The following is a 27,842-nucleotide window of genomic DNA, read 5'->3' as shown; positions in this document are numbered from 1 at the left end:
GCAGCTGTGCGATAAATCAGACTTATCTCCCTTAAAGCAGATGGCCCTTTGAGTTTTCCCATTAAACTGTGAACATACTCTGGAACTCTCCTTAAATTGACTCTGTGGTACTTACCTGCCCCCTTGACATTTCTTTGTGGATCCTATGGGGGTTCAGTGAGCTCTGGACTAAGTTTCATAGTTTTTGATTTTATATCCATTCTTACAGTGCTTCATTTGTAAGAAAGTAAGTGCCAGGGCCCAAATATTTTCTAGCACGCTTGTGATACTGCAGGCGGCCGGCAGTACACCACCATTGCTGCCACCACCCACAGCGTCAACTCGTTCGGGGTTAAACTACAGTTCGCACCTGCTCATTGGGGTTGATGGATGCTCTGGCTATCAACCCTTCATAATCAATACGAGTCTGAGACAATAAGTGCCTGGGCTCAGAAATAAGTGCCTGGGCTGAGCCCTGGCATACAGCCCCCACAAATTAAGCACTGCCTTTTGAAAATCAAACCCTGCATTTATATTATGGTGAATCTTCTTTAAACACTGACTTAATCCGAGCAACAATGTGTATATTTTTTCCCGAAATGTGTAAGGAAGATAACTTGCGAAAATGTTTTGATTCTCGGAAACATTTGGCTATGGTTTACAATGCTCATTTTCTCTACGGCTAGAAACTGTCATATACAACTGTGTGAATTAAAATGTGTATAATGCCTTGAAAGTCGAACAGATTGTTGATTAATGTTATAGACATTAGGGATTTAGCATATTTTTCCAGTTGGTAACATTTTGTATTTTCCTTTTTAACCCCATACTGTAACATATGCCTACGGTGAGGATAAAAGGTCTATGGCCTCCTACATACATCAGGATTAGGGTGTGTACGAGGACGCTATTTAAATGTGCAGGTGTTAGGGAGTTTTACTCAAGTCCACCTATGGTAGGACTGAAGAAGACACCAAGGTGTACAGGGCTCCAATTCTTAGGTTTCGCCTGAACTACCCAAAAGGTTTGGTAGCTATGGTCGAGCAGCCAGGATTAGTCTAGGAGGGAGAATGGTTGTAGTGGAGTACAAAGAGCACATTTATAGTCAAGGAAACACACACTGCAGTTATATAAAAATACGGTTCTTATATATACACTAGGATAATGTTAAAATCAGTACAGTTCAAGTAAGTAAAAATACTTGGTTCAATGGTAGACCTTTAGATGATAAACCGGTATGTATAGAGTAGCTTCAGGTTAGCAAATCATTCATCAACCAACATTTACTGAAATAGCAATACTGGTATGTAGGCAACTTTCAGGAAAGCCTAACTTTATTAGTCCAAGCCCATCTGGGAGACGAGTGTCCCAAAAAGTCAGATGGGGGTGCTGGGTGACCAGTGACCCTTGGGCGGCAGAACAAAGGAAGGCAGACGCTGTCAAAGTTGTCAAATATCAGAAGAAGCATTTTCGTAACAAGTCATGGAATTGGATTCAAAGGCCACCTGAAGGATTTCAGCCTCTATGACCAAGGTCCTTCAGCCTGAGAGAACACGGTTGGGTGGTCCATCCAAACATGACTCAGGAAACTCAGTAGTAGCCAACAGCAACACAACTGCCCAGGTTTGTACCCAGGAGTCAGACAATACGTTCGATGATGAAGAATAATGTCACCGACAGGTCCCCACGGTAAGATGGCAGCAGCTCTGAACTGCAGCAGCTCCGGTTCAGGTCTCTGGCCTTGGCAGCTGGAGGAAGAACATTTGGGGGGAGCAGATGGTTAGACTGTCACAGGGATGCCCAGCAGACTCTCTCTGCGACACTTTGTGGAGGCTAGAAATAGGCTTTGTAGCAGTGCCTGTTGTCATCCGGCAGACTTCCTTCCGTTGCTTGGACGACTCTTCTGAGGGGACTTCCGCGATCGGGATGGAGTCTTTGTAGGCCCAGACAGATGCCCACAAGTTTGCAGCGGGTACCGTGTTGGACGAGACGATGCACCGCAGCAGGGCCAGAGGTCCCAGTGTATTCAGGTTTCGCAGGCCTGGAAGGTCGCAGCACTTCGTGGGATGGCTCAAACTGCAGATGGTTATGAGACCGGTTAGGCCCACCAGTCCAACGGAGGAAGTTGTCCAGTCCGGATCTTCCTTGTAGCACAGAAGATCGGGCCGGTGCAGCAGCAGTCACTCAGTCTGCTTGCCAGCCACTGGAAGTGGCTGCAGATGTCTTCTTTGGAATGGATCGTCCAGTGGTGGACTATTGGATATTTGTAAGTTGCCTATACAACAAATTGTGTTTCAAGGACAAGACAAAAAGGAGGGGGGTGGGGAGGACAAGGGAGAAAGATAATAATAACGGTCCTACTAGGCCTTGTGACATTCAGATCATGCAAGTGCAGTAAAGAAGTGCGAGGGAGAGTGGGGGAGGCGAAGTGCCAGTCTGCAAGAAGTGCGAAGTACTAGAGTGGGAAGGGATGTGCAGGGTAAAGAGGAAGAGTGAAGTGAAAAGGGGATTGGGTGGGGGTGGAGGAACAGGTTCCAGACAAGTGCTAAGGGGAGGCCAGGAGGGAGAGTGGCAGGGAATAGCATGGGGTGCAGGCGGGGAGCGTCCATTAAGTGTGAGGAGGGTGGGTGGACTGGGCGGGGGCTGATGCCCAGTAGAACTCAAGAGGGAACCAGGCAACCAGTCACTGCAGAAGATGGAGGTGTTAGCAGGGGAGAGGAAAGGAAGAAAAGTAGCGTCTTCAGGAGCTTCCGGAACTTAAGGTGATCTGGCTCAAGCCTGAGAGGGGCAGTGAGACTATTCCAGAGGGAGGCTCCTACAGAGGAGAGAGATCTACCCCCACTCTCTGCTTAGAGAAGCATCTGATCTGCAGAGAGTTGCAACTAGAAGACAGAAGGGCTCTAGCAGGTCGGTATTAAGGGAGATAGAGTTGCATGTAGCGGGGTCCAAGGCCCTAGAAAGTCATTACCCTATCTACATTCACTATAGTCCATAGGGTTGAACTAAGGATGACCCCAGGGTACTGACGAGTAGGGACCTGTCCTAGGGGTGTAGGAGAGGATAGGCCCTTGTTCTTTAAGGCTTCAGACAAAGAACCCTCCTCTTGCGGGACAGAGAGAGCTTCCCTAAAAGGGGTAGATTTGTGTTTGAGATTTATTCCTATGATTAGCACTCTTGGAGTATTTTTTGGAGTGCTTAGTCTGTAACAGGCTTTCTGGGAGGTGTTTGACTAAGTGGGATAACCCAGAGTTTTTCGACCCTACCGCCGATATATTTATTTATATTTGAGGCTTGTGGAATCTGCTTAGATCACATGCTATGCATAGGCCAACATCTAGTGGAAGCTGCAGAGTATTACAGTTTTCGAAACTCGAAAAGGGACGTTGCCAGGGCGTGCCAGTAATACTATCCCTTATGTGATATCCACTGTACCCATAATGCCTCACGCGTCGAGGTCCCTCAGATTGTTGTTTTTCTGAGGTAGCATGAGGTGTAGTGCGAGTACAGTTGTAACCAAGCAGATACACATCAGACTAGCTCATAAGCAACCATGTGCCTTCTCTCCGAGGGGAGGAAGGGTGGGCGCATGTGAATCTAAGCAGATACAAGCATCAGAAATTCAATTACGTTGAGTAATGTATCCCTTCTGAGGCTTGTGGAATCTGCAAGGATCACATGCTGTGCATAGATTAGCGAGCAGTGTTAAAAGAAGGGATGTGAGAAGGTTCATGAGCGAACAGATGTCTTAGAACTGCTTGTGCCACCGGTGTATCGGTCTTGGAATGAGTGTCAATGCAGTAGTGCCGAGTGGAAGTATCTATTGAGCTCCATGTGTGCAAATGCTGTCTAGAGGGACATTTGCGATGAAAGCCAGCGTGGCTCCTGTACCTCTTGTGGAGTGAGCCCTGGGCGTAAAAGGCAGTGTCTTATTTGATAGGGAACAGCAAAGTTGTATACATCCGACTATCCACCTAGAGATGGCATTCTTTGAAATGTGGTCACCTTCTCTGCCTGCTGCTACGGAGACAAACAGTTGATCTGTCTTTCTAAGCGGTCTGGTCTTGTCTACATAGTAGAGGACCGTTCTTCTCACATCTAGTGTGTGGAGTTTTACCTCAGCTGAGCTGGTGGGATCCCTGGAAGAAAGCTGGTTGCTCAATAGACTGGTTTACATTACATTTGGAGATGAACTCCAGGGAGAACCTTGGGCGAGTATGTAAAACCAGCTTGTCCTTGAGTACAACAAAGAACGGGTCCTGCACTGACAATGCTTGTATTTCACTAACTCTTCTTATGGAAGTGATAGCCACAAAGAAGGCAGTTTTGTAAGCCAGGTGTTTGAGACTAGACTTAAGCATAGGCTCAAAAGGGGGTCCCATGAGCTTAGCGAGTATAACATTGAGATCTCATCCTGGCAGCGGGTTTGAAATTGGAGGGTGGAGTCTTTACTCCCTCCATGAATGCATTGATGACAGGTACCTTCCACCATGAGACTTTATTGTGGGAAGAGGTATAGGCTGACAAAGCCGCCAGGTGGACCTTTAGGGAGTTGAATACTAATCCTGCATCTAACAAGTGGAGCATACAAGTAAGAATGTGGGAAGGAGTACATTCTATGGGGTTAATCGGTTTTGTCTGGCACCAAATTACAAACCTCCTCCACTTGTCAAAATAACAGTGCCTGGTGTTCGGCTTTCTTGATTCTTTGAAGATACCCATACATCTCTGTGGCAGATTAAGATGTCCAAACTCTATGACTTCAGGAGCCATGCTGCCAAGTTCATCGATTGAGGGTGCACAGTTAGTCCCCCGTGCTGGGTGAGCAGATAGTACGGGCACGGGAGTTTGATGGGATTGCACATCGCCTGTTTGCTCAGATGTGGATATCAGGGTTGTCTTGCCCACATAGGAGCAACTAGGATGAGCGTCATCTGTTCCTTGTGGATTTTGTTCACCACCTTCCTTATGAGAGGTGTTGGGGAGGTGGGGGAGGGGGAAGCGTAAGCACATTTCCCTGACCAGTTCATCCATGGAGAGTTCCCCCATGGAGTCTGGCTGGGGGAATCTTGATGCGAAGTTTGGGCATTGCTTGTTTTCGCTTGTAGCAAACAAGTATATTGTGGGGAAACCACATAGCGAGAAGAGGTGTTCTACGACCTCTGCGTGAAGTTGCCACTCGTGTTCTTCTGGTAGGGGACCTCTTCTTAATGAGAGAGTCGAGTTCCCTTGGAACGTGCTGTGACGATAGGAATATCTTCCATCTGAGTGCCCATTTCCAAATTTGCTGTGCAAGTCTGGACAGATTTGGAGAACGTGTGCCCCCCTGTTTGTTTATGTAAAATATAGCTGTAATGCGGTCTGTCAGGACCTGCACAGATTGGTTCATTAAGTGGGATTCGAACGCCTGAAGGGCCATGCATACTGCCAGAAGTTCTAGCAGATTGATGGGGTTCTGAACTGCTGCACGAGACCACAGACCCTGAGCTGTGTGGTGAAGGTAGTGTGCCCCCCCCCCCGATCCAGCAAGAGGCGTCTGGTGTGATAATTGCCTATATCTCTGGATCGTCAAAGGGTTTGACCTTCGGTAGATTTTCTCTTCCACCAGCGAAGATTTTTTACTAGTGTTGGCGAAACGACCACTATATCGTCCCATTGACCGCTTGCCTGAGACCATTGTTTTGCCAACCACTCCTACATGGGTCGCATGCGCAGGCGCGCGTGTGGAACCAGATAATTGCAAGATGGCATCATGCCTAGCAAGCGCATCGCTTTGCACACCCTTATCTGGCAGCCGGCTTGATAATGTGGTATTTGAAACATATTTTGGACTCTTTCCTCTGACGGAAAGACTAACCCCTCTTGTGCGTTTAAGACAGCTCCTAGGAATTGTTTGGTTGTGTTTGGCACTAGGCTTGTCTTTCTCGTTGATTGAGAAGCCCAATTGAAAGAGAAGGTTGATTGTCTTTTGGATGTTTTGCGTGCAAATTAAGGGGGGGGGGACTGCCCTGTAATGAGCCAGTTGTCCAGGTAAGGGTACACTGGGTTTGCCTCCCTGCGCAGGTGTGCTGCCACCACCGCTAGTACCTTCTTGAATACCATTGGAGCGGATGCTATTCCGAAGGGCAGCACTTTGAATTGGTAGTGCTGGTTCGCTATCTTGAGTAGTTGGAGGAGTTCTATGCAGTATCCGCCTGCTACTGTGGACAGCACCCATCTGTGAAGCTTGAAAGGAATCCTCCCACTGGAGAGGCATGGAGGGCACCTGAACTGGATAGTCACTGCTTTTGTGGAGGGGTACCCCGCTCGAAAGGAGCAGCCCCTGCCACGAGCTCAGGATCTACGCGGTCCTCTACAATAGTTTTGGGAGGACTGACCTTTACTATTTACCCAGGGCGCCCCTTGGCTTTGATTGTAATTGGACCCCCTTGTGAACTTTGGCCGTGAAAATGGTGAAAATTGCCATTACCCGTCTGACCGTGTGGCTTGTTGGTGAGTTGCCCCAAAGATTTAAGTGCGTCATACTCTTCTTTGGCTGTCTTAAGAGCATCCTCGACGGCCTTGCCGAAGAGCACATTGGGTTCGATAGGCATATTAATCGGGGTGGCCTGCGTCTCTGGTTTAAAACTGCATTGCCTCAGCCACGCGTGACGTTTAATAACGGTACCATGTGCAATAATCCTTCCGGCGTTGTCCGCAGCGTCAAAGTTGGTCTTAAATAAGCAGCTTGACCCTGCTCTGCTGTCTGCGGCCACCTGAGCTAGCTGGGACTTCAATGGTTCCTGGTCAGACGACAGTAAGGCCAACACTTTCTCCCATTTGTGGCAGTTGTAACTAGCCAAGAGGGTTGTGTTTGCAATCCTGGTTTGGTAAGCCGCAGAGGAGGCAACCTTTCTGCCCATAGTATAAAGCTTCTGGCTTTCCTGGTCGGGCGGAGCCTCAGAGGAAGCAAGGGAGGGTGCCCGCTCTTTTCCTAGTTGTAGTTACGACTAACAAGTCAGGCTTTAGTTGACCCCCAATATACAGAGGGTCCAAAGGTGCAGGTTTAAACAGCTTCTCTATACGGGGGGGGTTTACAGCCCGTGTGATGTTAGGGGTCTCCAATGACGGCTGTATTTTGCGCTGTATTGACTTGAGGAGAGGAATAAATTGTGCCAGTCCTCTTGTACCTCCTGGGTGTCTATTTGAAAGTGCTCTGCCACCTTGGCTAGCAACTCATTTAGAAGGGGCTGGTTGTCAATTGGGGAATCCATGATCGGGGGGGTCCTGATCAATAGGCGATTCGATAGGATACATATTGGCGTCTAGGTCAGCCTCTTGGTCTTCATCCCCATAATAAGGGTCTGCTGGATCCTCATCGTAGAGGGTCTGCTGCCTCTAAAATAGAGAGGTCTTCATGTTCGGAGTCCGGGTCATAGAGTTCTATGACTGTGCTATGCACTGGAATTTAGGAAGACCTTTTAGTAGGGGGTTCAGAAGGTTGAGCAGAGATTTGTGACCCAGAGGGAGCAGTAGTGGGGGGAGTGGAAACTCTCGAAATAGGCAGGTCATTTTTGTAGAAATTGCCCATAAAGGACATTCTCCTCATGACTGTATGTCTTGTGCGGACCACTGTGCCGAACTTGGGATGACCAAGGGTTGGGAAGGAAGTCCCAAATCTTCATCTGTGGGAGGAATTACCCCAGACTGTTTAGCCCTAGCCTCTATAGGTTTATCCTTATGGGGGATGGGCCTAGATTATTGTTTTTATCCCTGTGAGGGGTCTTTGAAGACTTTTTCTTGTGCTCTTTATCCCCACGGCCCGAGCCGTGTTTATCCGACTGTTTGGGGCCGGATACCTGACCTGACGCAGAGCGTCGATTTTCAGGTGCGGGTAGGGTCTGCGGACGATTGGCCCTCGGTGGGAGTTTTACGCGCAGCAGTGTCTTTCGACGGTAGGGTCCTGTCGTGCGGCGATCTCGAGCGAGTGTGCCCAGAGGACAGGGACTCAACTGACCTTTCCCTGGGTGTCGTGCATTGTCGACCGCTCGACCCATGTGTCGAGTCTCGACCTGGGGGTATGTGTTTAGTGGTGGATGGAATTGTAGCGCTTCCACCACTGGGTGTTGTCCCCACAACAGGGCTGCCGGCCTGATCTCCAGGGTCAGGGGCCTGCGCTTGCTATCCAGTCGCCCTTGCCATCCGAAATGGTGGCGTTGCTGCCATCACTGAAAACGCCTTCTACCTCCATGGCCTCGAATTGCCTGGCGTAGTGGGCCCAGCGTTTTGTCGATCGGTCCTTTAAAGTCTTGGACTTGAAGAGCCTACACGCTCGACAAGAAAACTTGACGTGGTCTCTTGGGAGACACAAGTTACAGACTAAATGGTTATCGACCCACGGAAATGTTCTATTGCACTTGGGGCAGAATTTAAAGGGGGTCTTGCCAATAACTACAAAATATGGCAGCTGGGCGAAAGTAGTGTAAGAAAAGGGGCATATACATCCTAGAATGTCCCCTCCCTCTCTTCCTACTGTATGGGTCGCGGTTCGGGCGGCCTTCCAAGGCCGAACGGTCCATCCCGGTAGTCTTTCGACAGGCAGTCTGTTTTTCTTCACTGATGCGCTATTTCGATGGTCGGTGGAAGAAAAGATAGAAAAACTATCGGTAATTGAAATAAGTCAATGGCTTTATGCCAAAAGAGGAACTCTACTACACGCGTCCATCTAGAATGGCAAAACAAAAACAATCTGAGGGAACTCGACGCGCGAGGGATCATGGGTATAGTGGACTTCACACTAGGGATAGTATTACTGGCACACCCTGTCGACGTCCCTTTTCGAGTTTCGAAAACAACTAATACTCCGCAGCTTCCACTAGATGTCGGCCTATGCACAGTATGTGATCTAAGCAGATTCCACAAGCCTCAGGAATACAAGTAAGATACATAATATGTATGCACACCATACAAGCAAAATGTCCAACACAGCCCGCCGGGCAGTTCAGGATATATTTTAGTAAAACAGCCCCTAGGCCCAGACGGGCACAGTACATTCCAAGGAGGGAAACAGTAGAATAATGTATGTGCTATGATACAATGTATGTGCTTGGCAGGAGGGCAATACATGCTATATCAAAATACCTAAAGCTCCCGGTGAGTCACTAAAATTGCAAGGCTTAGTGTGGAACTTCAGTGATTCTAGAGGGTCCCAAGAAAAATGACAGTCCAGACAGGTACCTTGCATTATCACCTGTGAGTTCCAGTGTTGAGAAAAGTGTCTCATAAGAAACAAGACAAAGCCTGTAGGCTGACCTGCAGTTACAATGAAAAGCTTTTACAAGAGTGGGACCTACATCATCCTGAAGTAGAATCGGCAACAGAAATGGCTCCTGGAGTAAGGACAGACCTGCAACCGGCAGTCCACGATATCCGAGCAGGCAAACCTTGATCGCACACCATCAAAAGCAGACCCTGCAGCAGGGCAACAGTGGTGGCGAATCAAGACGGCTCAGAGAAGCAGGATCTGGTGGAGTGTTGGCGTCCCCAACACCCTTCCAGAATGTGGCAGCTTCCAAAACCAAGACAGGAGACACTGGCTGTAAACGGCGAGGAAAACAGTCCCCGGATAGATGGCTTGGCAAAAGGAGATGAGTAAGACCAGCAGCAGGATAAGGAAGACCAGGGAAGAATATCCAGCACTCGAAAATGCAAGCCAGAGCACAGGCAAGAGACATGTCCTGCCAGTGGGTGCAGACAGGGTCTCAAAAATGGCTTCAGCAGTTTTTGGTTGAATAATTGTACAGTGGGAAAGCCAACCTGATTGCATTCCAAAAAGTAGCAGAAGTGAGGTTTCCCTTACTTGTACCTTCACTCACAGAGGCTGGATTCTACAAGCTCACCAATGCCATTGGGGGATTTAAAACAAAGGTGTTGGAGGCCAGACAATTGGGGTTGCTCTAAAAACCGCAAAGCACCTAGACCTACCCCCACAGGAAGTGTAGTGGCCTGCCCTCGGCAAGGAAATGGGTTCAAACCAATTCAACACACTATGGAGGCTGCCATCTTGGGCATAACTGCCCTTTTAGTCATGCCTTGTGCTTTACCTGATCAAAGGTGTTAGGGAGTTTTATAAAAGCCCACCAATAGTAGGAATTGTGAAGACTAATACTTGGGACACAGGGCTCCAACTCTTAGTAAATGCCTGAACCCCATAAGTCTGGCTGGTAGCAATGGTTGAGCAGCAAGGCTCATCATAGGAGGGAGAAAGGGCTGTAGGCAGTACAAAGTAAGAGTACACACATAGGTGAAAAACACATATACTAAAAGTTATATAAACACTAAGTTAAGTAATTTGTCAGAATGGTAAGTACTATTAACACAATCAGTGACTTTAGAGCTAATGCAATCTTACAGTATATAAATCACTTCTGTAATCCTTTTAGAATGGCAGTATGCAATTCAAAGTTATGTAAAACATTTGTAATAAGTTTCAGAATATCTGTTTCAGGTACAAATGGATGAAGCAAAATCAACATAAAGCAGGTAAATACTTGTAATTATTTCATAGAGGACTAAAACCTTAGAAGTTCATCCCAATCTAGTTTGGCGTCTCAGAATCAGATTGTAGGGCAAAACAGGTAAGGCACATGATGTAGCAAGTCCAAGAGTTCCAGAGAAAGTCTTCAGTAGCAAGTAAGTAACACTTTTAGTTGAAAAAAGGGTCAGGGACTTCGGAAAAGGCTCCCCGCAGGAAAACAGGTGTTCGGCCTTGCCAAACGTGCATGGGCAAACCCCAACTCCACAAATCAGCACTCCAGCAATACAGGTTCAGGAAACTCCTCTAGTTAAGTTCTACCAAGAGTCTCACAGAACCTTAGGAGTGAAGAAGTGGCGCATGCAGCATGCTGCCCCCACGATGCAGCAGCAGCAGCAGACCCGGTCACCAGATTCTTGGTCAGGCAGAGACTGGAATGGATCTCGCAGCAGCAGTCCAGTAAAGAGGCTTCAGCCAAAGGATTCTTCAGGGTTCTGTGATGTTGGTGCCCTTTTCCAAGCCACCAGTGAAGAACATTTACCGCCCGGTTGATTCGTCTCACTTTCTCGGGCCAGCACTCTGGTGAGGGGACTTCAAGGAGTGGAATCTTGTCTCCTGAGGTCCGGAAGGAGTCCACCAAAGTTTCAGGAGGAATCGAGTTTTGCAAGTCAATGCACGGCGCGGTGGCCACAGGTCTCAGGGTATTGGCGGTTTGCAGCCCGATAAAGTCACAGCTGGTCGTGGGATGGCTTGAAATGCAGGTCGTCTTCAGACCGATTAGAGCCAACAGTCTAGGGGAGAGACTTGTCCTTTTCGGGGCTCTCCTGACACTTGGAAGAAAGGGTCAGGCAGCAGCGGTTACTCAGAAGGCCGCTCCGGTCATCTGGAAGTGGCTGCGGATATCTCTCCATTTCTTCCTTGTCTATTCTTCTGTTCCAGGCATCAGATTGTCTTAAGCCTCAGGAACCAAGCCAATCAGCACTCATGCACAATTCAAACTGTGGCTGTGCTTTCAGGAAAGCCAGCCTCCCAGTTGGTACTGGTTCAAGGCAGGCACATCAGTAGACAAAGAACAGCAGAGTCCTCCCGCATTAACTGTCCTCACAGATACACTGGAGCAGTGGTCTGCTTCACAAAGGGATCCGGCCAAAGACAAAAGAAAAACTAGAACCTCTCAGCGTGCACGGCAGAAGGACGACCAAGAAGGGACAAGCCATCTTGAATAGGTAAAAAAAGAACACAGTCACCATTTTGGGTCAATGGTGACCCTTCTGTGCACTACAGCGGCTGAGTACAGCCTGGCAGTAAACATTGCACTAAAGTCGGTAGGCTAAAAACCACTGCCACCAGTTATTCAGATTAGCTTGTCACTGTAACCAAAAAGTTACAGGAGCAGTGAGAAAGGGGATACAGTGCAACAGCTCAGCACTCCAAATAAGGTGGAGTGTGCTGATCTCACAATATAAACGATAGGAAGGATACAAAATATACCGCATAACAGAAAATAAAAAGGCAAGCCCAAATCGCAGCCACACTCCACAGAAAGTGCTGTGTGATTGAGTGAGTGTGGAAAAAGGTTCCCACTCGGTCAGGGGAACAGACCAACAATCCAGTAGTCCAGAACAAAGTGCTGGGGACTCGCACGTAGATGAGATTTGTGCATAAAAATGAAAATTTACTGAATAAAAGGAAGCCCCCTCCAAATAAATTGGAGAGTAGGACTTAAAACCAATAAGAGTGCTGCAATGGCTACCATGAAGGTACATTGGGCAACTAATGAGGCAATCAGCTTGCACCGCTGGAGAAGCCAAAACTAAATATAAACTGCCACCATCCTACCCCCTAAAACCAATGTAGGGTGAAATAATGACAATAGTTCACCAGGGGCAGCTTAAGAATGAGCCTTGGCTCTGGGAGCCTATGGGTGACCGCAGGACCATATACTCTTAAGGAGTAAAATAAAAGGGAGGCAAGTGGCAGAGAGGGACTTAAGCAGAAGTCCATGTGACCATCACAATAAATTAGACACCCCCAAAATAAAAGTGTGGAAAGCAAAAGGAGTCCCATAAAGAGGATGCAGAACCCCCAAAAATGGAATTCTGCTCTACCATTAGCTAACATGACAGAGGCCCAAAACGAGATGCGTAGGCTACACAAAGTGATGTGGTCATTTTCCTTTAAGTGCTGTCTATACTGTACAGATAATTTCCATCCTGACAATGGGAAACATTTAAAAAACATGAGTGCAAAGATGAGGAGGCGAACAAGATTAAAATACTAGGAAGTTGTGACGAGAAACGGTCCTGGGAGATCAGAGAAATGTTGGAAGGGTAAATCAAGCAAGAGCAAGCATTATAAAATGGGAGGGCAGTGTGTCTAACAGAACCATATAGTCTTGGTGGTATGGGTGAGTCCAGCGGCGATCACAATTGTGGGAGTATGTTAGGATTAGACCAATTGAGTTGGTCTCCTAGTTACTTTACCATTTGGTAATAGGGACCTCTTCTGTTCAGAAGACGATATTAGAGAGGTTAGAATTACCTCTTTAGTTGTGCACTTCGTCCATTAATAGTACGAAGATAGCTTATATCAATCAGTATATTATTGCATTTAGAGCCTGATTGAGCGTGTTTCTGTGTTTGTTTTCTATAGGAGAGTTCTTGCTGCTGTTCGGCGGTCTACATTGAAAAATCTCAGTTCTGAATACACAGGATATACTTAACCCCTGATGAATTTCTGCATAATCTGAGTACAGAAAGAAACATGTTGGGTTGGGGAAAACAATCCTATTTTGTATATCATTGTTAATCAGATCATATCACAACGGTAGTAGCGATTTAAACCTCAGAAGGTTGTTGATATGTAATTATTTCACTATTCTGAATAATATTGACTTGTGATTGTATTTTAGACACTTGTTTTATATTTTTGATATAATTGTTTAAATTTGAATGTATTAAAAATGAGAAGGTTAGAATGTTTAAGTGCGTATGAATGAAGTATGTCTGAGGTATTCTTGCTTTGAGATATGATATTTGTGTGGTACCTAATCAGATAGGTTATTTTATCACTAACTGACTCTAGATTTGCACTGTCACAGGTACTTCTGATGAACTTTTGAATTTTTAGAACTATATAATTGATTTTTATATAGGTTTTTGTATACAGTGTTGATATATGAATAAAAAATATTTATGATTGTATTATGTCCTAGTGAGTAGAATTTAATTCTTTCTCCTCACACATTGCTGTGAAATATGGACACTTGGTCCTCTTATTTAGATATAGGTAAGAAATGAAGTTTTGTTAACCAACTGTACACTTGAACTCTCTAACACAGATTCACAAGTTTTATGGTCTTTGATGTTTAAATTAGGGCATAACACAAAACACAGTCACAAAGATGTCCCCAATATGGTGGGCTTGGTTTCTTCCAGAAGTAACTCACCACTCCCTTTCCTGGCAGGTACACTTGAACGCCGCGTGCTGCCTGTTCACTCACTGGGTGAGCAAGTATTGCTGATCCTGTAAGAAAAGGTGCAAGACTATTTCAGAGACAGGTCAAGCTCATGCCAGCCTCAAGTAGAGCCACTTAAACTTCAATGACCAGTGTTAAACCAGAAGACGACATTGGCTAAACCTCGACTGGAGCCCACGCCAAACTATGGAAACACACAGGCCAGGCTAAATTGCTGAAATACATATGGCAACCACTATTTGCACCAGGGCCGTACCAGTGGAAAACATGGATCAACCACCATCTGGACTAAAAACACCACAAAACATAAGACAAATGCCACCTGAGCCCATGCCAAACCATTGCGAGACATGGAGGGGTAGCCAATACCAGAATCTAGCCGAACATTGCAAGAGTAGGAGGAAACCATCATTTGAACAAAATCAAAACCAGTGGAAGATATGGGCCAACCAAAGTGAAACTAGTTTCGAGATTAGCAATATGTAATGGGGGATGGGTTAAACATCCCAACCTGCCCAAAAGGCACAAAGCATGGAACCAACCGCAGCCCTGGCAAGACCCATGCCTGAAGTTCATTGCAAGACCGGAGTTAGACGTCATCCTGTATTAAGACCTGGGTCCAACTAAAGCCCCACCTCTTGCTTCTGGTAAAGGATGCAATTCCTTCATCAATTGTTAAATCCATGTCTCGCACACTCACCCAACAGGAACTGGTCATCAATGGCGAATGTAGTGACATCCCCAGGGTATTCCACCCAGAGCGGTCTGAAAGAATTTCAGAGAAGTAGACTATTTAGGAGGAGGACAGGTGGAAAGTTACACCTCCCGTAGTCCCATTTTACACAATGAGAATGCACAGCAACAGTCACCTTTGCTTGCTTGGCAATCCAGTGACCACCCAATCCTATCCCCGGCTCTGAATCACACAATTTATTAAGTGACCACCCCTCTGTCCATTGAACCCTCCCCACCCCCCACAGAAAATCGACCATAAGTCTGTACTGCAAACATCTCTGCACTTAGTTCAAACACACAGAATCCTACCCTAGCACAACTTGCCCTTTATTAGAATTTGATTACCAATCCTTTTTAATGTAAAAGTATTCCGTTGGCTCTTAAATATATGTTTGGGAGGATGAGGACTACAGGCACGGTTTGTGCATTGGCAGTGGACTTGAAAAAGGTTTATTCTAAGAGTTCAAGCAGCCAACCTTATTGAATATTTGCCCCGGATACTGTGTTTAAAGAGCTTGTGTTTCCATCTCGAGTAAGGCACCTTGGGAGTGGTTTAGTTAATTGAATAAGCTAGCTGGTCAAGGTCTGTGTGTCCCAGTTGCTTGCACGGATAGGAACCTTTGATAAGCTTGTACATGGAGATTACAGATTCCAATGGCATCTGCCATCATTTCTGATCTTGTTCTTCACTTCCTCCATCTCTATTCTATACAACCACTTTACTCATTGGATACCTAGAAGCTCTTACCAGTCTAAACATCCATATTTGAGCATGCCTAAAAGTTTTCCGTCTTACCTCATAACAGGCTCCCCAGTACGGTAGGCATGGTAGAACAGGGTATACCAGTAGGGCAGGAGAGCATAGCGCTCACGCAGCGCACTGCGGATGAGCTGCTTGTTTTCCTCACCAAACAGCCAGGGCTCACGACGGGTGGTGTCCAGGTGGGCATGTGCCCGGAAGAAAGGCTGGTAGGCACCCATCTGATACCATCTCACAAGTAGTTCTGGGCTGGGGTTTTTGAAGAATCCACCAATGTCCGCTGGAAAAGACAAGAAGAGTTGCGAGATGGCAATAAGTTAAAGGGTGAGGGTATTCAATCAAGAAGCAAATTAAGGAGCTGGGAAAGAAGACAATGTCATAGCAGGTAGAAAAGGACGCTGAGCAGAGGATGTGACAAAAGGAAAGGTTGTGACATACCAAACAGCTTTCTAGTTCATGAAGAGGATGCAAAGCACACCACGTGCAATTACTTTTTGAGCAGTAAAAAGAGCCTCCGTCTCTCAGCAATAGGTGCTGTGGTATGGTGTATAGGAAGATGACAAAAATAAACATTGCTTCTAATAAAGTAAAACATAAATGTACCAGAAGAGACTAGGAAGATATCAACGTAAAAACATGGCAGCTGTTGTCAATTCTGGCCCATCAGTGAAGGCTTCATACCTGCCCAAGCTTCTCAAGTGGCATGGTTCACTCGTGCTTTTATTAGAATACTAGTTGAATCTTTCTTCCCAGTGTTTGGGAGGGGTTACTGAACACTGTTCCAAAACTGGGCAACTAAGTTTCCTGCAAGCGTTTCCTGGCTAACCTCGTGAGAGATGTGGCTTGGCAGTCATGTGCAACTTTGAGGATGTGGTGCAGAAGGAGGAGACACAGGTGGCATGGTTGCAGACAAACCTTTATTATACCATAAATAAAAGGAAAAACCTACCTTTCCCCAACTCTAAGTGAATTCCCTACCTCAACTAAAAATACTAAGGGTTCCGGCAGGATGTTCGTCTAAATCACAGAGTCCACCATCCTGTGTCAAAAACACTACTTCGGTCCCTTACACTTATAACTAAATTAATGTAGTAATGGACCTTCTTGGTCCAGAGGAATTGCTCCCCTGTTCTGGACAACAGACCACAGCGCGGTGTACAGTCATAACGTCAAAAATAAAAAGTCGAATGACAAAAATGTGGAAAAAAATGTCTAAAAAAAAAAGTCGAATCTATTTTTTTATTTATATGTATTTTTTGGGTTTGGTAAGTATAAATAATGGGTAAAATTAAAAAAAGGGGGTTGGGGAGGAACCCCCCGTTTCGTAAAACAAACATTGAAAAAAAAGCGACTTTTTTTTTCTACATTATGACTTTCGACATTTTTGTTTTCAACCAAAGGACTATAAACCCCACAGCGCCAATTCTTAGGTGGGATCTTTACCTGAGGGAATGACTCCTTTCCATAGTTCTCAATCCCTTTCCAAGGCAGAAAAACAATGTTTCAGATTAAAGTTCCAGCTCAAAAATCAACCATTCCCATTGCCCATAGTTCTTGCTTCACTATTGGTTTCCTGGAGAATGCCTCCCTTCTCCAGGTATCTTGCTCTCAGTACTTTTACAGTGCCAGGGGAAAGACTCCCTTCCTTTGGCCTTTTCTCAGGCTGGCTTTGCAATTCACAATGCCAGGGGGAAATATTCCCTTCGCCTCGTCTTTTCTTAGGCTTGGTTTGCACAGGTCACCACTGCTATAGGGATCTCAGGCCCTCTTCGCCCTCGCTTTGGCTCGGCCCACTTGGTTTACTCCCCTGCCAAGCATTGTCGTGAGGAAAACCTCAGATTTCTGTGTGGTCCCCGACCCTGGTCTCTCTTGCTCCTTGGTTTGACCAACTTGGTTCCCTCACCTTTCAAGTACTGCGTCAAGGAAGATACCTCACTTTTGCGTGTGGGTCCAAGACCCTGCTTTCTCTTGCGTTTCGTTCCGACCAACATGGCTCCCTTGCTCGCCAAGTACTGTCACAAGGGAGGAGGATGCCATGTTTATGTATATGGGTCCAAGACCCTGCCTCCTTGGGTGCATGAGGTAGTTTGCCGGGCTTTGTGGGCGATTCTATGCCCGCCAGCTCTGGTCCTGCACTTCTCACTCGCAGTACCAGTTTCCGGTCCCAGTGCGACTCAAGGTACGCCCCAGGACACCGGGTTCTTGGTTCCCTCAAGACCGAAGGGATTGCTTTTTCTCTGCGTCTCCTTCGAATCTCCCGAGCTGGGCAGTCCTTCTCTGGCTCTCCCTAAAGCAGTTCCTCCAGCTTCTGAGACAATACTGTAAATCCTTTTTCAGTGTTTATCCTAATCTCCTGGTCCCGCCTCTGCAGAAAGCTAGAATGGCGATTACCATTCCCACAGGTATTCTTCATGGCTCTGCACCTCTTCTTCGTCTCAGTTGGAGTCCTATAGGTCTTACTTGGGGCATCTGTCCCCTTCCTCGTCTCAGTAGAGGTCAGCCCTATGGCCACACACACATCCATCCATGGGGTGGTTAAGTAACATGGAGGTGAGACATGGTGATGTATGCGAGGTGGGTATAAGGTTGGAATACTGCATTTCCCTTAGATGATCGTCCTTGTCCCTAGAAGGGGAATCTCTCCTCACAAGATCATCCTGCTGAGTACCACCCCCAGTGGGACTATCTGGTAGCGGCTTCACCTGTCTGCCCTCATGGGAAGTGTCTCCCACTCAGCGATAAGTGACAGTGTTCTTTGCTTCAACAATGGTCTGGCGTTTGTTTATTGAGAATACAATAACTCAAGAAATGTATTCCCATCTTTCATTTGAATGTTAAACTAACGTTTCTGCTAGTAAAAGGGTGTGCAACCCTCACCGCAGGCTTTTTTTGCCTATGTCCACTGCTTTGACACGGTTTTCAGTGCCCCATGCAGAGGAATTTTCTTTAGGGTATGTACCCCCAAGTTTGAAATTCTGATGATCAACACTTATAATACTTTAGTCAACCACATTTAACCCAGCAGTGCCTGTTAGGCAAGATTGTATGTAGTAACCCTGTGGGCGACTACAGCAGTCTTGTCTTGGCAATAGATACCAAACTATTGGTATAGGTCAGTACTACACAAGTTGGTAACTTGACTGAGCAGCCAGACTTCTCTCAAGAAGGGTAATCTTGAGCTTGGCAGGGCAGGAAGCGAGGGAGGTTCCCGAAACTCCCTATGCTTAGTCTCCTTGGTTACAGGAATGCACCCAAAGGTGATTGGCTGGATGACTGTCCTTACAGGACAGCCACCCTGCTGTGTGAGTAACAGCGAGGCTGCAAATGAATGGGCGAAACCTGCATAATAGGCAAAGTCATTTGGACAGAAGGCAGAGTCGACCACTGGACGAAGAATCCGAAGAAGAAGCTGGAAGAGAAGCTTGCTGTCCCCCCTGGACCGTTGGCTTGACCAGTGAAGCCCTGCTGCAGTGCTGAAGCTCCAATTTTCCAATCGACTAGAGAAGACCGGAATGGAAGACTTCTCCCCTTGGGTTGGTGGGACCAATCAACCCCAAGACGAACTTGCCTGGAACCCTTCTCCCTGCTCGCTGTACTTCCTTGCTGCTGCTGGAACCTAGTGCCAGGGGTAAGAAACACCAGAATCGAGTGCATCGTCTTTAAGCGGACCAGAGCTCCAAAAATATCCTAAGGACCCTCTCGAAGCAGGACGACCCAAGCCTGAGGCACCTCATCAGAGTGCTGCACTCCAGAAGCGAGGAGAGCTCATCAAGTGTCCGAGATCCGCGGTGGTGCTATTGACCGGTAGCTGAAACTGCGAAGTGCAGCTGAATTGAAAAGAGCCCTTTGCTGCCGCCGACCTTCAAACCGCAGTGCAGGAGTCCCCAGACGTCCTCCCTCTACTGAGGCCCAGGAACACAGGATCTGCAGGACTGCAACTGGAACAGAAGCCAGCTGAAATCCCTTCTTCCAACCTAAGGTACTGTGTTAACTAAAGGGGTATTTACCTTTTTGGTATGTAGCATGCGACTCACTGGTGACTTACAGTAGCTGCTTCTTCTGCACATGTGATATCATCAGTGATGTCGTCAATGACCTTTGTGATGCCATCTTTCATGTCCTGGGTGTTAGTGGTTGGAGTGCACAGTGGTGCGGGCAGGTATGGTTGCTTAGCCAACCATAACTGGTGAATTTCAGTTTTTTTTTTCGATTTTACCTTGAACCATAATGTGCCCATAACAATGTTTTTTTTACTGAATTTCATAGGTTTTTAGTAGTGCAACTTAACCATAACGTCCCTTTAACAAAGTTTTTTTTACTGAATAGATATATATATACACACACACACACACACACTATTCCTATCTACGTGAACAAGCGGTTAGAGTACCGCAAAACGCGTCTGTCGTCCAGGTTTTTTCCTTCCTGATGCACTTTAAATAATAAAGAAACTTCTGTGATGCCTGGCTATGCTGTCGTGCCTTTTCTCTGCTGAGTCTTGATTGACATTTCCCAGATGCTTTCAGGAGTGCAGCCTGCCGGACTTGCCCTTTTTGTTTTTTAAAGGCTTTTCCTTTGTAAAAAAAAAAAATATATATATATATATATATATATATATATATATATATATATATATATAGCAAAACAAGGTGAGGGGTGGTGCACTCCAGTTCCCTGCACAACCTTCTCAGCCACTGTTCTCCTCCGACCAGTTTCTGTGCTCTTGGATGTTGGAGAGCGTGAAATGCGTCAGATTGTTTTGGTGTTTCTACGTGAAAACTAACCCCCCTAAACCCCTTCTTTTTTTTACATCTCGAACACCCAAACCCATTTTAAAAAAAATGTACCCCCCAAAATGTCGATTTTTTTTTTTCGAACAAAAAAAATCACGGCAAAAAACCCAGCGATGAAAAGTGCGGCAATGAAATGACGCTATACCGTTTTGGTGCGCCCGCCATCTTTAATTAATGTTTTGGTGTACGCGGACATCGCCGCTAAAACATATAAAACACAACATTGCACTTGTTAAACTTATCAAATACTGTCTCAGAAGGTGAGGGTTGATGAGGCTGGGATGGCATGTGGCAGCAGGAAGTAAAAAAGTGGTGTTTTTTGTCACGAAAGTCATATGGTACATTTGAAGTTGTTGCTCAATATAATGTCCTTAAAGTACAGGCGAAGAATTACTGTGTCTGTGTACAATGTATTTAAAATAATATTGCAGTCAGAATGGCGCCCTAGAGTTTGAAATCTGCAATGTTTGATGAAAACAGCGGGTCTGCAAGTATGGGAGTACCAGTTCTCATGAATGCGTTGAGACATGTTGTTGCAAAGTGAGAATGTATTTGGATTCTGAGTGAACGTCACTAGCTTTGCTTTTTTGGTTGCGTGCTCAGGAGGCCCACGCATCCGACTGAACCCATAAGGGTCAATTGATTTTTTTTTACCTTTAGCGAAAGGCAAAATTCTGTAAGAATGCAGGGAGTGAAAGTTTACAAAAAGGAACATTTGCTAAGGTTATGCATTCCAAACGTTTGTAAGGCACATGTAATATCAGTTCATGAAGATTCTTTGGTGCAAGCACATTGCTGTCCGAGTATCACGAAGAGAATGGAGACGGTCAATATCGTGTAAGTTTGCTTTTGACGACTCTACACCGGAACGAGATTCAATTTTTTATTATTACCTGAACATTAATTTTGGCAATGTAACTGAATGTAATGGCAATGGCAATGTAACAATGTACCTTTCTGTGTAGTTGTCATTTTTTTGTAGTTATGGAGAGTGCAGATTCTCGGCGTTTGTAGACTATCACTAGATTCACCCATGTTCAACGCTAATATTTCTTTAAAATGTCATGTATGTCCACATCGATTTGTGTATCAGTTTCAACGTTGTCGTTTTTGAAATTGTTTGCTGTGTGTAGTAATCGTTAGTTTAAACTGTATGCCGAATTAAGAAATCAATAGAGGTATGGTAATAAAGGTTGGTTATTGATACGTATTTTCTGTTATGTTTTCCAAACAGTTACATGCTGCCTTACTGCGATTGCCATGGATTCCAGATGCCAAGTGATGGATTTTTTTTGTCCGGCAGGTGCACATACTCGTAAACGGCTGGATCACCATGACTATTTTGTGGGACGATCGCGCAGGGCCCATGCGTCCCTATGCTGCACTGGTGCTTAGGAGTAACATAACATCTTTTATGGTGGTCTAGGCCCAAGTGCATGCCGACGCCCTGGAATTCACTGTGCGACCGAAGCGGTTCATTTATCGAAAACGAATACTTTGTGTATGGAAAAGAACAACGTGTGCCTCACGATTAACATTTTCCATCACGAGCGCAGAAACAATTTTGCAATTTGCTTGCATATGGGAACAGTCCGATGTCCTCAGACACTTTTTTGTGAAATAAAAGTACTATACAAATTGTAAAGTGTTACTGTTTCCTTTTAAAAACCGTTTATTATTTCAAATTGTGATGTGCTATGTTGTAGGTCAATGTGTGTTCATTTTCAGGTTCAGCGTCACGGCACGTAGGTGCTTATGGGTGCATTTGGCTACGCTGGAGAAAGTAATCGAGAAAGGTGTTGAATATCACTAGGGTTGGTTATGTGAGGGTCAGGGGCAGGCCATATGATTTAGTGACGTCAGGGCAATTTATCTTCGCCAGATGCAGCAATGGACAAGATTAGCACAAGATGGACGCGCTCTGCTGTCAGATTTCGTATGTTTCTAAAAGAGGAAATATGAGGTAAGGTGCACTGAAAATGTTTGCGATAGATCAACGTTTGTAAAAAACTACATGGTCGAACCCTCGGGATAATAATATTTTCTGACCGCTGCACTTGTGAAATTTATGAAATGTGTGGGCAGGTGAAGGTTAATGCTTATGGTTGGAATACGTCTGACGTGATTGCGAATGAGTTTACAAAGTTTGTTGGGATTTTGTGCACACCTAGTATGACGAATCATTTGTGTATTCTTTTGACGGTTTTGGAAAAAAAAAAACCTGGGTGGATTTACAGTAAATTTGCGTAAAGGTTGATTGGCAACGACCGAAAAGCATGGTGTTGGAGATGTGGCAGTTTTTTCGTATTTGACAAGTGTCATAGCGGTACAGCTTCAGTCACTGAGGGGTAGGCTGTAGCCATGGGCAGAATGTCGGGGTCATGGTATAAGGTCATGATCCGGACAATGTGGCAACTGGTCATTACCAGAAGGGACAAAACTGATTAAAGCGGCCATGTCTACCTGGGACTGGCTTTGTGGTAAAGTTGTTCCACATTAGGATACATTTGAAAGGGAAGAAAAATGTGCTCATGGTAATATGGTCACAGGGTTTCCTTTTTGCAGGCTGCAATGGAAAGCGAAGAAGGGCCCTGTATGGAACACCCGCCTTCCCTTTCTATGGTGGCCATCTTGGAAAAGTATTTTCTTTCCTAAACCGGGACGCCAGAGGCACGGGTTACTACTTTGGAAATCTAGATTGTTAATGGCATTCATCCCCCATTTTAGAGGTGGAATGGGGGGTAATGATCCAGAGACCTCGTTATGCACTCTCGCTTCGATTGGGCTGATAACTTGGCCTGCTGGACCTTTATCCACCGTTCCAGTCCCTGGAACAGAGGATGAACTCTATAATATTCCCATTAGCATAACACAAATGGAAACGTTGGAAAATCGTATTGCTTCTACGTACTTTACTACGAAATATAAAGTAGATGGAGTTTGTTTTTTTTTTAGTTCCATTTTTTAACTGTGAAAGGTGGATCATAAAGGAACATTTATTTTGTTTATGGATGGCTTTTTTTGGGAGGACAGCTAAGAACGAAAGTTGCGGACAGAACTGAGGAAAGAGGCACCAAACAATAATATGGAGGGATAGGTGGACGAGGGAAAATGTTGTGCGAGTGTTATTTGTAAGCTAGGGGCAGTGTTTCTCATGCGCCTTCATTACAGCAGTGGTGCTGTTTCTTGGATAGGAGGGATGGCCTTAGCTAATGTCGTTTTAAGATAAATAGAGGTTTTGCTAAAAGTATGTACTGTGTACTCTATTGTTAATGGCTGAGTACGAATAGGTGTTGGAGTTGTGCAAGGGAAATGTTGAAGTTGCAAGTTCCTACAGCAGTACAAAATGTACTTCCACCCAGTGTCCACGAGACACAGATCTTATTGTGAAGTGTGTACGGGTTTTCAGACATGTCACCATGCTGTGCGCCAGCATATAGAAGGTGTACAATGAAGTCAGATGTTCGTTTACATTATGGTTACGTGCGACTACTAGCAACCTATGAAATTCAGTAAAAAAATTGTTAAAGGGCCGTTATGGTTAAGTTGCACTACTAAAAACCTAAAATCCTATGAAATTCACAAAAAAAAACTTTAACGGGACGTTATGGTTCCAAGTAAAACCGAAAAACCCTTGAAATTCACCAGTTATGGTAAGCTAAGCAACCATAACTCACGCCACCATTGTGCACTGCTAAGACTAACACCCAGGACATGAAAGATGACATCACATCCACTCCACTACGAATGCGTCTCCCAGAGCTCCTCTTTGAGGAAATTCCCTTGAGCAATACTGCTCGCACTTGCGATTGATTACGGTGGCAAACAGATCCACTTGAGGGGTTCCCCAAAGGGCGAAGATCTCTTCAAGAACTTCCTGAGCTAGCTCCCACTCGTGAGAGACTGCGCTCTGCCTGCTCAGAGCATCTGCCACCGTGTTCTGCTCTCCGGCTAGGTGAACTGCTGATAGAGAGATTCCCGCTCGTATTGCCCAGAACCAGAGCTGCATTGTCTCTCTGCACAGTGGTAGTGACCCTACAGCTCCTCTCTTGTTGAGGTAGAACATGGCCACTGTGTTGTCCGTGTGATCAGGACATTCTTTCCCTGTACAGAGGGCAGAAAGGCCTTCAGCGCTAGTCTGATTGCCCTCAGCTCCAAAAGGTTGATGTGTAGTTGGACTGCGATGGAGACCAACGACCGCTGATTGTCAGATCGTTGGTGTGTGCTCCCCACCCCGTGAGTGAGGCATCTGTCACTACTGTTATCTCTGGCCATGGTTGCCAAAAAGATTCTCCCTTGAGAATGTTGTTGTTGCAAGCCCACCATAGAAGGTCCTGAGCAACTGCACTCGGGACTTGCAGAAGATCTGAGATATTCCCTGAGAACTGGGACCAATGAGTTCTGAGTGCCCATTGAAGGGATCTCATTCTCAACCTGGCCTCTGGTACTAGGAAAATGCAGGATGCCATGAGCCGAGCAACCTGAGAAAGAAAAAAAAAAAAAAAAAAAAAAATAAAAACCAAGGACCGGTAGACGTTGGGCATTCTGGAACTTTGTTACCAGCTGCAGAATGTGGAGAGCTCCCACCTCGGGGGGCGAGGCTTTTCCTGAGGAAGTATCCAAGACTGCTCTGATAAAATGGAGCTTTTGGGATGGTATCATATGGGACTTCTTGAAATTGAGGGAGAAGCCCAATTTGTGGATGAAGTGGCAGGTGATCGAAAGATGTTCCTGAGCTTGTTTCGGAAAACTTGCTCTGATCAAGCAAGCGTCCAGGTATAGATAGATGTGACTACCCCCTCTCCCGAGACTCGCTGCCACAACCGCCAACCCGAATGGCAGAACTCGAAACTGATAATGAGAGTTGCCAATCGCGAACCTCAGGTACTCTGAGTTTTGGATGGATTGGCACATGAAAGTAAGCATCCTGAAGCATCCTGAAGGTCTAATGATACCAACCAGTCTTGGAGTTGGAGAGCCTGAAGGATCTGAGAAAGGGTCACCATCTCGAACTGGTCCTTCCTGAGGAACTTGTTCAAATTTCTTAAATCCAAGATGGGTCTCAATCCTCTGTCCTTTTTTGGGAGGAGAACATATGGGGAGTACCAACCCCTGCTCCTCTGCGCTAGAGGTACCTGTTCCATGGCACCTTTCTCTAGCAGGGTTAAAATTTCCTGCAACAGGAGCAGGTCTGGAATTATTATGCAGTTGGCTGCCGGTGCATGATTCTGAGGCCTTTTTTGGAAGGGGAGACAGTAACCTTGAGCTACTGTTTCCAGTGCCCAAGCATCTGAGGTAACGCTCCGCCATTCCTTCAGATGCTGCGATAGCCTGCCTCCCACTGGCATTTAGTGCAACAAGGTCTCAGAGGGATTTGGAGGCTGCTGCAGGAGTGGCTAAGGGTAAAGATGCCGCTCCTGAGGCTGATTTTGCACCTCTTCCTCGTGCACCACGAGGGAAATTTCTTTTGCCTCTTTGAGAAGCCTGTGCTCTTCCTCTACCAAATGAGGAGTAGTAACGAAAAGAACAACCCCTCCAGGAAGATGAGCCGGAATAGGGTTTTTGAGGCTGGCGCATGGTGGCACTAAGCGATTTAGCTGCCGCTTTCGAGGTCTGAAGTTTTTCTAGGCTTTCATCAGCCTTACTGCCAAACAGCCTCGAGCCATCAAAGGGCATGTTGAGGAGTCTGGCTTGCAAGTCTGGTGCAAAAGCTGACTTCCTCAACCACGCAAATCTGCGCAGCACAATGCTTGCAGCCATGGATCTGCTGATACTATCAGCAGTATCCAGTCCAGACTGAAGACATTCCCCCATTGCCTCCTTCCCGTCTTTGACTATATTCAAGAAGCCTTCCCTTTCCTCGCCTTCCGAAATATGATCAGCCGCTGCCGAAATACAGTCCCACAGGGTATGTGTAAACCTGGCCAGGGTACAGGTGACATTTGTCGATTTAAGGGCCATGCTGCCTGAAGTGAAAACTTTACGGGCCCAAGCATCAACTTTTTTAGGCTCTCTATCCAGAGGGATAGAGGGATATGCAGTTTGTTTTGATGTGGATGCTGCCTGAATAACTAGACACTCTGGAGTCGGATGCCCGTTTAAATATTCTGGATCCGTACCAGCTGGTCTGTATTTCTTGGGGAAATTACTATTTGCAGCAGCAATGCTCTCAGGATTTTCCCAGTTTTTCTCCACCGTCCTCTGAAGAGCCCTGTGGGAACGGAGAACTGGATCTTTTTGAGGACCTCTGACAATTATATCTGTCATGTCGTCCTGTTCGAAAACGGGTGAAGTGTTACCCCAGCCCATCTACCCAATCACTCTGATCATAAGACTCCTGTACCCCGAGTCTGCAAATTCTGCAGGATCAGGTCTAGCAAACTAATTCTGGGGAGGTGTCGATTCCACTAGCAGAATGTAGAGTATCACTCGGGTGTCTCATTTTAGACTCTTGATCAATGAATTCCTCAGGAACTTGTTTTGTGCCATATGAATCTCCGAAAGGAGTAACTTCATCTTCCTCCGAGCCAGATTCCTCATAAATTGAGGACATGGACTTAAAAAAGTCTGACCTGGGCAATGGAGTAAATTTCCCCATCTTCCTCTACAATATGCGTCGAAGGAATGGAAAAATCCTTCGAAGTTATCGAAGGAATCTTCGATGACTTCGATACAGGCGTCGAGGATGCTTTTGGCTTCGATGCCGAAACGATCGACGCTGATGGCGTCGAAGTCGTCAAAGCCTTCGACGACTTATTTTTATGTGGCACCGGAGAGGTGCTCGACTCTCGAAGAGTCCTCGACGACTTGTCATCGACTCGAGTTTTTTGAGTACCCTCGACACTACTGGCTTTCACCATAGTAGTTTTACACTTCCCTTTGTCGTCCAATGGAGCGACTTTAGGGGTATGGCTCTTCCGAGGTTCATTCGAGGGGGTCGGGCCGCATTCTCGAATACCTCCATCTTTTAACGAAATTCCTCACATTTTCTGGGGGAATCTTATTTTGTCGGACATCGAATTTCTTCAGTCGACTCAGAAGATGAGGAGGGAGATCTATGTCTCCTCTTCATCTTTTGGGACGAGGAAGAAGAGTGTCTCGATCTACTCCTAGATCGAGATCTCTTGGAATGCCTACGGCGGTCCGATTCCTTCAAATCAGTCACTGTTTTTTGGACGTAGCCTTCTTAGAGGCTTCCCTCCCCACCGACAGTTTACCTCTCCTCTCACGAAGGGCCTTCTCGGTCATGGACTAGCAGGAACCAGTCGTCGGTTCGGTGACTTGAACCGAGACACCAGAGACAAACTCGGTGGGGATCTGTGATCGACATTTTCGATCCATAATCTACGCACTTCTTGAACCCAGTCTTGGGTGTCGAAGGAGTCAAAGAAGACGGCATTTTCTTCACAGAAAATCTCAAGCGCGCCGTTCTCGATAGCGAAGCGATCGGAAAAACGGAACTGAAGCAACGGGCGCGGCTCGAGCTATTTATACCATCAGTGACATCGATAGAGTACGGAGTCCGTCGAAGGACAATCAACGCCACGACCTTGAGCACAGCGCCCTCTGCCGAGATTTTCTTTTTCC

General features: G+C 46.1%; 1 protein-coding gene across 2 annotated transcripts in view; it reads right to left on the bottom strand.

Annotated features, from left to right (window-relative positions):
* GANAB (glucosidase II alpha subunit) overlaps window positions 1-27,842 on the bottom strand; it is a 919,668-nt gene that overhangs the window by 227,011 nt on the left and 664,815 nt on the right. For both annotated transcript variants that reach the window (XM_069645184.1, XM_069645185.1), the window contains 3 exons: window positions 15,499-15,742; window positions 14,668-14,732; window positions 13,938-14,014 (listed from right to left, as the gene is read on the bottom strand). In XM_069645184.1, coding sequence (XP_069501285.1) covers window positions 13,938-14,014; window positions 14,668-14,732; window positions 15,499-15,742 — 386 coding nt within the window. The remainder of the gene's footprint in view (window positions 1-13,937; window positions 14,015-14,667; window positions 14,733-15,498; window positions 15,743-27,842) is intronic.

The sequence above is a fragment of the Ambystoma mexicanum genome, chromosome 2p (genome assembly GCF_040938575.1).
Source record: "Ambystoma mexicanum isolate Mex_15411 chromosome 2p, UKY_AmexF1_1, whole genome shotgun sequence".
NCBI classification, from domain to species: domain Eukaryota; kingdom Metazoa; phylum Chordata; class Amphibia; order Caudata; family Ambystomatidae; genus Ambystoma; species Ambystoma mexicanum.
This window is presented reverse-complemented; position numbering and strand designations above follow the sequence as displayed.